This window comes from Macaca thibetana, chromosome 2, assembly GCF_024542745.1.
Source record: "Macaca thibetana thibetana isolate TM-01 chromosome 2, ASM2454274v1, whole genome shotgun sequence".
NCBI lineage: Eukaryota > Metazoa > Chordata > Mammalia > Primates > Cercopithecidae > Macaca > Macaca thibetana.
Window position 1 is genome coordinate 168,522,197 of NC_065579.1, and position 13,437 is coordinate 168,535,633.

Below are 13,437 nucleotides of genomic sequence, written 5' to 3' on the forward strand. Positions count from 1 at the left end.
CCACAAAGTCTCCCCCTCTTTTCTGGGAGACCTGGGGGAAGGGTCTCACATGTCCTTATGACCAGTTTGCTCACATTACTCATTTACTAGCCACCCTCGTGCTTACAAGATCCTTCATGTAGGAGCTCCACCATTCTGTCTCATGTCAGGATCTTCCAATAGAACACTGCTGTCCTGTAACAAGGCCATATACATGTTCTTTCTAGGTTACAATTTCCCACACTGCTAAATGATGTTGCATTTACTTTAAACTGTACCCTACTGGGGACTGACTTATTCTATAGAAATGAGGTGACTATTTCCCTAGCAACTCTGTCAGCCTGAAGTACTACTGCTTATGTCCTGAGTATCATAAAGTCTCTTATGGAAACATTTCTTTGTGTCCTTATGTATAGTCCTGAAGCACGGATCTTTCATTGTGCTTTATCTCTTGTGTCTCTGTTGGAGGCACCTGGGGTATGAAGTTTTATCCCAGCAGTTATTTATTCCCCGTGCACATTTACTTTTTCTAATAATTGGCAGGGAGGACTTCTACTGCCCCATCAGTTTATCAGACAAAACCAAACTCTGAATCCGAGTTTGAGCTCAACTGGGAACCCTGCTACACCAGAACTTAACTTGGATTCCAGATTGCTTGATAAAATAGCTAGCTGACAATAAGCTATAATTTCTTGACTACACACACACACACACGTACATATGTACATACACATACATATGTACATACAGCAGTTCCCCTCATCCACAGGATATGCCCAAACCCACAGTGCATGCTTGAAATCTCAGAAAATACTGAACCCTATATATACTATGAGTATTCTAATACATATATAGCTATGATAAGTTTAATTTATGAATAGTCACAGTAAGAGATTAATAACAATATTAATACAATAATAATATGCTACAATAAAAGTTATATAAATGTGGTATTTTTCTCTTTCTCAAAATATCTTATTGTACTATACTCACCTATTTTCAAACCCTGCTTGTCCACAGGTAACTAGAACCAAGGAAAGTGAGATGGCAAATAAGTGGTGAGGAATGCTACCATATCTCACATACATATATTTCAAAATATGTCAAACTATACACCTAAAAACTTATAATTTATATCAACATGATATGCTTGATACCATAGGCAATGCCATTTTCTCATTAAGTCATTTCTTTCAGTTGCAAAACACCATATAAAAGGAGTGGCATATGCTATAACATGTATTTTGGGTATTTTACATTTACCCAGATATGAATATAAGTGATATACTTAGTTATAATGTTGCCTTAAGCCACTGTTTTGCTACATGCTTCTATACATTGATTCTTCTAAAATTTATTTTAAAGGTAACACAGTTTCTTTTACAGTCTCCCCTTAGTAAATGTAGCTACTACGACTATGAGTAAAAGAAACACGGATGGGTGGAGGAGATATGGAGAGGCCAGCACTTTTCTAGATAAATGCAATGTGAAAACAAGGAACTACTCTTTAATTACTGGCACAGAAATAATGACAAGGAAACAAAATTACTTCCTGAATCACACTTTATCACCTGACTGGTTGCAAAGGCACATTTTTTTTTTTTCTGTTTTCGTCAAATTAAAATCTTAACCATGTAAATTCAAGGCTGTAAAGGACAACTCAGGATCCTTCACAGTAATAATTACAGTATTAAAATTCTTATTTGCTAGAAAGTGGTTAGAACCATTGAGAAACATTTTATCAGGTTACGTGGTTAGAGAAAGATTTGAAAAAACAAAATCAAAAACAAAAAACTCATTGTAAAATATCAGAACACCTGAGATGTCCAAGCTGTAAAGTGTAATACACGCTATCAACTGTAGTGGAAAGTTCGTTCCAAAGTACGAAATACAGAGCAATTGTTGGTAGCATGAGTGGTGGGATTGAAGTAAACTGAAATAAATGGAAGGCATTTGTTTAATCTACGATCTTGTTGAAAGACAAGTCCCAGCACAGTAGCTTTCTCTTTTAAAGACTAGCCAGATGTTGGCCTTCTTAAGAGCACAAAGAATGGAACCACAGAAAGAGATAACAACGCTGGTAGAGAACGGTAGCTACAGTAAGGTTGTTTTTAAATGGATAGAAATCTATATAAAGGTGACTCCGACAAAACATAACAGCTGTCTCCTCCTCAGTCATTTAGGCAGACACTTGCACTAAGTAAAAAGGTGCAAGGTCTTTATCAGCAATTCCCATTATCTGGTACTTTTATTGCTCTGGCATGATTAGCAGAGACTACTTGGCCACCGTTGGCAACTATTTGCTTTTTCGTCAGCCTGATGTTTGGTCTGCAACCCCTCTAAAACTAACAGCAAAAGAGAAACTCAGAAACTTAGGAAGTTTTAGTTGGCAGGCTGGTGTCACCCTTAGCCTACTCTCTGTGAGCTATATTCTGCATTTTAGAAGCTCGCTGGCTGTTGCTCTTTTTGATAGCCAACAAGAAGCAACGTCATAGACCTGTTTGGCTGCTGTCCTGTGTAGAAGGGTTTGGCAGCCCTAGGGAGATGAATTTCTCCAGCGTTGGACCCGCCCAGAGCAGAGAAGCAACACCCTTCCAGCCACTACTCTGTTGCTATGAAACAAAAGACTAGGAAGGTAAGCGAAGCAGGAAGTCCCGCCTTTCAGCCCCAGACGGCTTTGGCTCCCGTTCCCGACGCTCACGCCCACCTGCCACCCCTTATTGGTTAGCTCCTTCGTGCCTTGCATCCCTTCTTCCATTTCCTTTCCCGTTTCCACTTTCGTTCCCGGGCGAGTCCAGGCCCCTCATTTCTCTCCGAGTCCAATTCCTTTCTGACGTGCTGCGAGCGGGCCTTCCTCTGGGGCCATTGTGTACTGTGGAGGACGTGGACGGGGCGGCAGCGCGAGGAGGACGGACGCCTCCCGCCCATTGGCTGCACCCGCTGTCGGGCAGTGCGCGGGTGTGCGGCATTGGCCCAGCGGCGCGCGGCCCCGCCCCCGCCCCGCCCGGAGCCTGGGTCCTGTGTGTGCCACAGGGGTGGGGTGTCCAGCGAGCGGTCTCCTCCTCCTGCTAGTGCTGCTGCGGCGTCCCGCGGCCTCCCAGAGTCGGGCGGGAGGGGAGAGCGGGTGTGGATTTGTCTTGACGGTAATTGTTGCGTTTCCACCTCTCGGAGGCCTGCGCGCTGGGTTGCTCCTTCTTCGGGAGCGAGCTGTTTCAGCGATCCCACTCCCCGCCGGGGCTCCCCACACACACTGGGCTGCGTGCGTGTGGAGTGGGACCCGCGCACACGCGTGTCTCTGGACAGCTACGGCGCCGAAAGGCAAGGAGGGAAGGGGTCGCCGGGGAGGCTCCACACTTCTTACCGGCTCGGGGGTCCGGGGGTAGCCAGGCGCGGGCCAAGGAGGAAGAGGGGACAGCCCCGGCTCTCAGCTGCAGCTGCCGTTGCCGCCGCCGTCCAGTTTGAAGTGGGGCGTTTAAAGACCAGAACCCGCAGGCCGGGGAGGAGGAGACGGAGTCCAGGCAGACGGCGGTGGGGATTGCAGCAGGCGGCCAGGAGGCGCGTCCACCCAGGCGCCGAGCACACAGTGTCCCTCCCGCGCCCGAGACGGACGGGGCTGCGGGCACGGGAGGGACAGTTTGTCCCCTCCCCGTCCACCTTCCTCCCGCAGCTCAGAGCCGAGGGGCCAGGAAGGGGCTTGAGCGGGGAAGGGACACAGGCGTCCTGAAACAAAGCTTTGGGTGAGAGCAGAGGCGAGGAGCGAGAGAAGTGAACTCCTCGTTTCCGTGGCCGCTCTTGTCAGTGTCTCTCCGTCTCTTTTCAAATGGGCTATTTGTGTGTTATTTCATTTGGTTCTTGGGAATAACGACCCACCGCGTTGATTTAAAGAAATGTGTTCGTGTGTCCGTACTTGGTGGTTTTAGTGTGGGACATGTCGTGCGCCTTTGTTGACAACAGAGCTGTCCCTTACGTTTGTGTAGAATAATCTTTATGTTTATATAACTTGGAGAAATCTAACAGAGTGAAAGTGAAGTTTCTGCGTAAGGCTCCCAAAATGTATGATAGGAGCTTCAGTTGTTCTAGTATTTTGAATTGGAATTAAAGCAGGAGGGGAAGAACATTCTGTTTTTTATCTAGGAAACCTGTTTAAGTTTTGTTTTATGAGTTGGGTATTAGTTCAGCCTTAGCTACTTGAAACCTGAGCAGGGTGCATCTTTAACTCTCAGTGTTGTAAAAGCAAATCTAGGATCATTGCTCCTAAAACTACTGTGTGTAAAGATTGAGAGTGTAAATTCACAAGCTTATTGATGAAAATGAATGTGGAACTTTTGGTTTTGCTCTCACGGATGGAGGAAGATACAGTGGGTACTAGTCTCTTTAGTTTTCTGGTGGTAAGTATTTTCGAAATCAACTAACTTTTCTTTTTTTAAATCTGCCTTTTAAAGAACTAAAATTCCAGATGGCAAACTCAATGAATGGCAGAAACCCTGGTGGTCGAGGAGGAAATCCCCGAAAAGGTCGAATTTTGGGTATTATTGATGCTATTCAGGATGCAGTTGGACCCCCTAAGCAAGCTGCAGCAGATCGCAGGACCGTGGAGAAGACTTGGAAACTCATGGACAAAGTGGTAAGTTCTGTCTGACGTTGCCTGTGCGAAACACTATTCACTTTGTCTGTGGTTTCTCCAGATTTATTTATACAGTTAATTAATACCAACCTTTGTTATGGCAACAGTCTTTTGATTTCAATTCATCATTTTTCTTACTTCAACTCTGTGTTTTTTGAAAAGTTGGATTCAAAGACTTTTTTTTTTTTAACCTTTTGTGCTTTCTACTCTTTAAGGTTCACAGTTCCTCTACATGACTCTGTATGCAGAATTTTACCATTGGCTGCTTTTTGTTGGTGTATGGCCATAGAATGTTTGGAAGTGTTTGTTCTGTCTTCTGTGAGGTTGTGTTGCTCTTAGATAACAAAAGAGTACAAGCAGGTTATTTAAGCCTTTGATGGACCACTCATGACAATCATCTGGTGTGATACTGAAAATATTTACTGGGGAAAGAAACAGATTAGTTCTTTTTTAAATTTTTTTCCTTTTTTTGTTACTTCGTCCACTGAAGTCTTGAACTCCTCAAAGTCATCCAGAAACAGATTAGTTCTTAAGTGTAGAGGCAGTATTTGAGGGAGTTTCCATTTTCATCTTTGAGAATTCATCTTCATTAAGAAACTTTTTTTGTTGTTAATGGGAGAGTTAACAGTTTCTTTCATCTACTATTCCATTTTGAAACAGGAAACCTTTCGATGGCACATTGTTTATTGTGAAAGGAAAATTTATGTTGGGGGTGGTGAAGCTGAGAGTATCAGAAACCTCTGTGGTTTCTGCATGTTGCTTTCAGACAAACTATAATTTCACAAGAAGAAATCAAGATGGGTGTCAGTATCCAGAGAAGTCAATCTGAATACCTTACAGAGATTTACTCAGAAACTGTAGCTGTCAGTATCCTACTTTACTAAGTATGATTATAAAATAAATTTAAGATGTAGCTTGCGGCTTTGCAAAAATTAATAATTCTTTTTTTTTGAAGCAGTAGCACTGTCCTGTATTTATTCGTAAATGTTTGTAACACATTATGTCTTTATTTCGTAGATATCTGGGGCTAATTATAAGTTTAGTTGAAGCAAGACTTGGTATGTTTATAACTGAAGAAATGGAGGTTTTAAAAAAAAATTCCTTTATAGGGATGTGCCAAAGCATCCATGAAATCATTCATCTTTGCTTTGATTTGCTCCTGTCTGCAAATATCGGCTATAAAAAGCCACTATCGGTAGTAGTAGTAGTAGTAGCAATACACGAATGTGACAAGATTTCCTTTATTTTCATTTATTCTGATGGAAAGGACACATAGATGAATGACTGGCCTGTCATTCTACAGGCAGTGGTGCTAAGTGCAGAGCCAGAATATTTTTGCCAGATAAATAGCCTTAGTTTTGGGCTTCAGTGTGACCTATTTAAGCTTCTGCCAATTTATTCAAATTGTTATATTAAAGTGCTCCAGACAGAATGATATCATAGTGTCAAAATTTTGCAACTTGCTGCTTGGGGTTGAGTTTTGATTTTAGCATTGGATACTTTAGAATAAGGACTATTTAATTGGAAAAATAGCACATATTTGGCAAGCACAATGCTGCCTATCTTTTCTTTGCTAACGAGTGTGCATTTGAAGGTCACTCTCACTGCCTAAATCATTAGTTGGGGTAAGAGAAGGAATTCAAGGTTTTTCTCTAACTTACCTGCTACATAAGTGGACAGCAAATGGTTCAGATTCTATAAAGGGGCTGTTCTTTTTCCCCCACCCTCCATCTTTGAGTGGTCAGTGTTTGTACATTTGTGAGTGTTAGGACATCAAATCAAAAAGATTTATATAAGGAAGTGGTGAGCTGTAGTTACTATTAAATCATTTTTGAAACATTAAAAATGATGTACACGATTTTGGTCTATAACTGGTTGTTAACATAAGTTTTATTCACTTTTAATTATTTCACCATGAGTTATGGTACAATAGATGGCTATTTGATAGTTAAACATCTGCTATTATTTATTTTATTAACCCTTTTGTGGGTTTAGGTTTAGTCTCTCCAATTGAGAAACTTGACTCAACAAGGAAATCTATTATCAAAAGTCTCTACTTAGTGGGATGTGGGTGCGGGTGTTGGCAAATGTACATTGCCTGTTTATCTTCATTATTTGTCAAAGATGAAAATGGTTGTGTTCATTCGTGAATGTACCCAGGGGCTTTGTGGAGAGAAATCACATAAATTATTATGAAAGAATTCGATAGGTTTATTTTTACTCTAAGATACAGTAAATAGAAAGGCATTGATAATCACTAATTGGCAGTATATTTTATTTAAGTGTGTAGTGCAGAAGCATCCCCCTCTTTTGTTTATCTTTTCTTATTTGTTAGTGGTGAAGGAAGTGGCTCCTAATATCAACAATGTCCTGATGATTACATCAGGGGCTTTATTATTAGTTCTGAAGTTAATCCCTTGACGCATTACCTTTTTAAAAAAAATAACTGCGATAGCATGAATTTAGTTTGTGAATAACAGAAAATAGCAACTTTCACGTCTAATTGGTAGGTATGTAAAAGGCGGAGTTAAGTGTACAGTTACTATTTTTTTCTTGTGACGCCTCTTTGCAAGGGTGGATCTTGGAAGTACAAATATGAACACAAACTTCAATTTCAGTTTGTTCCAGCCACCAATAAAGGAAGATAACTGTTTTTACAGGGAATAATGAAGCAGTCTTGGGTTGTAGGGTAATTATCTAATAGGTATGTAGTTTTACCATTTCTTGGCCTCTAGAATTTAAAATGGTCAATTGAAATTCTTTCCAATTAATGTTCTGTTTTCAGAGGGCAGGCTTTTTCTCTAAGGTCACTGAGAATAGGAGAACGTAATTGCTCAGTTGTCTCCTTATAAGATGTAGAGTGTTTTGTAACAGAAAATCAGTAGCACAGAGTTAGCACAGTCCATGTTTTGAGGAAAGAATAGTAGATAGTAACACATCCCAAAACATCCCATTTAAACAGATTTTCTGGCCTTAGCGCCTTAGCTCTGTGTATCAGTGTCATTTGCTAGCCGACCCGAAAGCCCTCACATCAGTGGATGCTTATTTGATACAGTGATGGAAGTAGTAGTCATGAATACATATCTAGGGTCAGGTGTGCCCGGAATGAAATATGGAGTCTGTTCTGAAGCTACTCAAGAGACAAGGTTTCTTAAACACTTAATAAACATTTTTTGAGGGCTTCCTGTGTGTCCACTGAGTGCTTGTTACTGGGGATATGAAGCTAGACAAGACATAATCCCGCCTTTGACCTGTCAAGGAACTCAGAGAACACATAAATGGATAATTGCCATGTAGTATGGGAAGGGCTGTATTACAAACCCAAAGTACAGTGGGAACAGAATAGAGAACATCTTCCTTGTTTTTCTGGCCAGTGTTCAGACAGTTTTCTTTCTGGATTCTGCTGGCCATTGCCTTTTAGGAACAGCATTAGTGTGTTCTTGTTGGAAATGCTGAGGTGAGAGTAAGGAAGTGATTGCTAATCAGTATGGTTGGAATGATAATTTATTAATGTGAGGTTCCTGAGCATGGTTTTCACGAGAATCTTAGCCAGGTGATGGAAAATAGAAGAAACAATTTTCCATCTAATAGATACTAAATATACTGAGCATATGTGGGTGCTCCGGAAATTAGAAAATAATTAATTGATGCTAAAGAGCAAAGCACACTGAGTACCTGCCTCAAATTTTTGTCTTGCTGTCCTTGTCAATTTTTTTAAATTGCATTACCGAAAGAATTTAAAAAGCACTTAGGAAGTGATGATGCCTATTAGGTTTTTTCTGCCTTTTGCCTTCAGTCTAGTTAGTACATTTTTCAAGCTTGAAATATAATTCATACTCTTTTTAATTTCATTGTGATAATAATATATTTTAAAGTTTGTCAATCAAGGATGCTTGGATTATATACAAATATTTTAAAGAACACAAGTAAACTTTCTTTTCTAAGCTGAGTTCCTCATACCTCTGAAAGATATTCCATGTGGAGTAAAACAGGTTTTAGATGCCTATTGTTTGTGTTTACTGATTTGGAGACTCTTACCTTCCTAGAGCCATAAAACAGGGGATATCATTCATTCGAATTATGCTTCTTGACCTATTTCCTTTTCCTCACTGAAGTTGTTCCACCTTAGCGGAATCAATGGATCCTAGTAGACTTGGTTAGGGGATAATAACAAATCGTCTGGACAGTTTTGTTTAGTACTCAATTCAGTTTTGAATTTGTATTGTAGTAAGTGAAGTGATCGCAAAGTCTGGTACATGACTTCTAAGAAAAGCTTGATAAAGTAAAAGATTTAAAGGAATACTACCAAGACTTACCTTGATTTGTCCCTGCGATATAAAGCAGTCACATAATACAGGCCTTAATCAGTTAGTAATCTTTTAACTATTAAAAAATTTTTAGCTTTCAGATTTTGAATCTATTTCTTTCTTCTTTTTAAAAGGTGCTTTTTGTGCTGTCTATTGATTTCATCATTCATTTATCAAATCTCAACTATGGAAAGATAGGCCTTTCCAAACAGCTATGCCATAGAGTAAAATGTAATAAGTGCTTTAAGGTAGTATAAATAAAGTGCTGAGATGTAGTACGTGGCAGAGGTGAACCGTTGCTTGCTAAATAGGCCTTTCCAAACAGCTATGCCATAGAGTAAAATGTAATAAGTGCTTTAAGGTGGTATAAATAAAGTGCTGAGATGTAGTACGTGGCGGAGGTGAACCGTTGCTTGCTAAGGGTGAAAAGTTGGTGTAAAATGAAGTATGGAAGAGGTACTGTCTCGTTCATGGGCTGGATTCCAGTGAGATGGAGGACATGTTAGGTTGAAGGAATGATAGATTGTTGAGTAAGAGAGGGGAAGTTAGGGGAAGATGATAGAGGTTTGGCTTTTGTCAAAGAATTTTGTCTTAATTTATTTGGTAGAAAACCATTGGAGGCTCTTAATCAGGGAAGGAAAACATCAGAGCTGTGCTTTGATAGAGTACTTACTTGACTCTGCAAAGCTTGGATTAAGAGAAAAAAACTGAAAGCAAGAGTAATGATCAAGAGGAATTAAAACAGTCTGGGCAAGAAATAATGAAATGCTGGCCTAGATAATTGGAAGTAGGTATAGCAAGTGTTGGTTCAGATGTGGGAGGCATTTTGGAGGTAAAATCTACAGGTGTTGGTGACCCCTTAGAGTTAGAGGACAAAAGAGAAGATGCAGTGAAAGTGACTCTTGAGGTTTTCAGCCTAGTTGACTTTGAAGGCAGTGATGCACTTAATGAGGTAAGGAACGTAAGAAGGAAAAGAGGAAGTGTGGGGGTTAGTTTTTGGCCGTGCTAAGTTCACCATGCCAGAGTGAATTTCATTTACAGTCAGAAAATTAAGTGTACAGTTCAAAAGAGAAGTAGAAACAAGAGACACATATTTGGTAGATATTCTCATAGAGATAGCATTTCAAGCTATAGAACTGCCAGAGATTTCTGAGGAAGAGTAGAGGGAGCAATTCAGAGAAAAAGTCAGATAATTGAATTTTGGGGCGTTTGAGGGGTGTAATTAAATACCAGAGAAGGGAAGAGAATCTACATAGATTAGTGATGAGAAAGGTAGAATTAAAACATAATGATTTCCTAGGTAGAAACAGCTTTAAGAAGAAGATAAAATCTGAAGTTCTGATAAAACTAAGTTCAAATTCAAGTGGAGAAAACCAGAAAGGGTGAAAAGTTGAAAAGTCATGGAATTGTATGATTAGAGGCCATTATTGACCTTTATAGAGCAGTTTTAACTTTTGTGATGGGGCAAGATTAAAATGTGTATGTGGATTATTTAAAATGGTTCTAGAACGGTAACAATAATGAAAAGGAAGGGAGTTCTGTTAGCTTGAGGATTTGAACATGATAGAAATAACTGGGTGTGTGTGTGGGTGTGTGTGTGTGTTTATGTGCACACACCATAGAAGAGATTCAAAGATTGGTGGGGAAAAAAAAAGATTGATGGGAAAGGATGTAGTTAGGGAATGGCCTAAGATGCAAGAAGAAAGAAATAGAAGCAGTAACATTCTAGATTAAACTGTGGGAGGGAAAGACTAGGAACAAGTAGAAGGGTTAATCTTGGTGGATAAATGTAACTTCCACTTACAGAGGAGGAAAGCGAGGGAATATACAGAGAAGTTTTGAGGGCGTTTGTAAATTTTATATTGGGTTGTCGGGAAGTGATTTAAGGCGTAATATTTATAGTTTTAAATTTTTGTATCATGAAATACGCAATACATATATATTTTAGTCTTCTAGCAATTAAGTGGGTAAATAAGTAAAAAATTAAAATGGAAATCAATTCTTATCTTTAATATTAAGTTCATCTTACTATACACTTGCTGTGACTTAAAGGATACCACAGTGCTATTTTTATCTACTCTGGTTGGGCATATATTAATGCTATTCTTACCTTTTAACTAAGGTTTTTTTGTTTTTTGTTTTTAAGTATTTGTAGGTTGCTAATTTTTTCTAGTAATGAAAGATACATTTTGAAAATATCCAACAAATTTTGTAGGTTTTTAACATGATAACATTTAGATAATTGTTGAGCTTATATTATCTTATAGTATCAATGAAAAAAGTATTAATAGTTATAATATTCTACCTGTTAAAGGATTTTAAAAAATATTAAAGCCCTACATCTTTTCCTGAGAGCCTCTTGGGTTTGAAGAAACCAGAGGATACCATGTCAGCTGACAGGAATACTGACCTGGGCTTAACCTTATTTCCTGCTTTTCTGCACAGAACATTCCAGACTTTTTAAGGGTTTTAGGCAGCATGAGTAACTTTATGAGCTAAACGAACTTTTAAAAATCATGATCCTCAACAAACTGCTCAGTGCCCTTGGTCTAATTTTCATACCTTTGCAAAATCTGCAGGGATTTTGCCTTGTGATGGAATGTAAAATATGGAAGGGAGAAGAAATATTAGGAAGGAGATAGGGCTAACTATGTTCTGGACACAGTGCATAGCACTTTACATTTACTCTTGTAAGAATTATAATATCCTAAGAGGTTTCCAGAAGAAGAACCCTGCCCAAGGTTGTAAAGCTAGTAAATGTTAGGGCCAGATCCTAGATTTGCTTGATTCTGATGTCTGTGTTCACAGTATGAAGAGTCAAGCACACTCCTCCATAGAATAATATGATGCTTCCTTTTTCCAAAGGAGTAAATCAAAAGGGCATTCCCCTCCTCCACTCCCATATTTGATATTATCAAATTCTTCTCCAAATTTTGTACTCAGTTTTAGGCAGCTTTATTCAATATAGTTGTAGATATCCTATTTGTAATATAATTTTCCTGAGAGGTTCTTCCTTACTTTGTTTGCTTCCTCCTCCTCTTCCTCCTTTCTGCCATCAAATATTTATTGCATGTCTATATGTTTATTGCAATATTTATTGCATGTCTTTCTGCCATCAAATATTTATTGCACGTATATGCAAAGTTCTATATTAGGTGATAGAGACAGACCAATGAGAAAGACTGTTCTTCACCTTTAAGGAAGTTCTATTCTCATTTGGAAGAAAGAGTGAACAGAGTATACAATTGATATTTTAATTATAACTAGTCAGTTCTTTAATGCTGCTTCTTAATGTCAATCTTCTGGAGACATCTTCATGGAAAACCGTAAAGGACTTGGTAATTTTCTCTAAATTCAGCTGTAGTGGACTCATGATCAATTTTATATGCCAATTTTGTTTTGCCCAATTAATATTCTATTAAAAAGAGTGTATGTTTTATACTTTTTTACACTTTATACATTTTTATACTTAATAAAATACATTTTTATAATTTTTATATGTTGTAATTATTTGCTGCATTAAAATGGAAAGAACCCAAAGAACTCTTCAGTACCTTTTATTGTAAAGAGAGAGAGATATATATATATACGTGTGTATATATATATACACACACACACATACACACACACACACACACACACACTTTTAGGTAACTGTAGTAAGAAACCTCTTCTAACATTTACAGGAGGACAGGCCTTTTTGTTTTAAGATGGAATCTCACTCTGTCGCCCAGGCTGGAGTGCAGTGGCATGATCTTGGCTCACTGCAAGCTCCATCTCCTGAGTTCACACCATTCTCCTGCCTCAGCCTCCCAAGTAACTGGGACTACAGGCGCCTGCCTCCACACCCAGCTAATTTTGTTTTTGTATTTTTAGTAGAAACAGGGTTTCACCGTGTTAGCCAGGATGTTCTCCATCTCCTGACCTCATGATCCGCTCGCCTTGGCCTCCCATAGTGCTGGGATCACAGTTGTGAGCCACCGCACCTAGCCCAGGGCTTTCTATGTTGTCTTTAAAAATGAAGTAGTTCACTTGAGAGTATATGACTTGATTCAGTGTAACTGAATGCTTCATGAAGTGAGGTGTGCTTTATAATGAAAGTCTTATAGTATAGGCACAATTCCTTACTGTTGAAATTTTCATTGTATTTGGTAAAGTTCTTCCCTATGTTTCACAGGCTGGTTTGAACCTTGTTTGCAAGGAGTATACTATCTTATCTAATACATTTTTCTTACCTTTTGGCTGGAAGTTTTAGCTAAGGCACAGTCAGAAAACTCTTTAAATGCAAGATTATTCCAAGACTAAGTAATGACTTTGAACATTCCTATAGCATTAGTGAATCCTGCTTTTGTATTTGTGCTTTTGCTTTGATATGGTTGAATATATGTATTTAAATACATATTTATATATTGGAATGTGTAGCCAATTTATTAATAATATATTTTTATCTATGTGAAACAATGCAGACTACATGTACAGAGAGAGTCTCCTTAAACATTTCTAATATATTTAAGCAAATATAAAAGT

At 38.8% G+C, this 13,437-nt stretch overlaps 1 protein-coding gene and 1 long non-coding RNA gene across 12 annotated transcripts in view; one reads left to right on the top strand and one right to left on the bottom strand.

The window, feature by feature from the left end:
- LOC126947844 (uncharacterized) overlaps positions 1-2,904 on the bottom strand; it is a 212,073-nt gene extending 209,169 nt beyond the window's left edge. For 5 of the 7 annotated variants that reach the window (XR_007723219.1, XR_007723218.1, XR_007723217.1 and 2 more), the window contains exon 1: positions 2,687-2,904. This is a non-coding gene — a long non-coding RNA (uncharacterized LOC126947844). Of the gene's footprint in view, positions 1-972; positions 1,004-2,476 lie in introns of all 7 variants that reach the window. The other 2 variants (XR_007723223.1, XR_007723220.1) reach the window with 2 other exon arrangements.
- Positions 2,905-2,997: 93 nt separating this feature from the next.
- Positions 2,998-13,437, top strand: part of CBLB (Cbl proto-oncogene B) — a 213,681-nt gene continuing 203,241 nt past the window's right edge. Inside the window, exons 1-2 of one of the 5 annotated variants that reach the window (XM_050778914.1) lie at positions 2,998-3,122; positions 4,422-4,603. In XM_050778914.1, the coding sequence (XP_050634871.1) occupies positions 4,436-4,603 (168 nt within the window). In that variant the 5' untranslated portion in view covers positions 2,998-3,122; positions 4,422-4,435. Of the gene's footprint in view, positions 3,298-3,532; positions 3,774-4,421; positions 4,604-13,437 lie in introns of those variants that run through there. The other 4 variants (XM_050778913.1, XM_050778918.1, XM_050778916.1 and 1 more) reach the window with 4 other exon arrangements.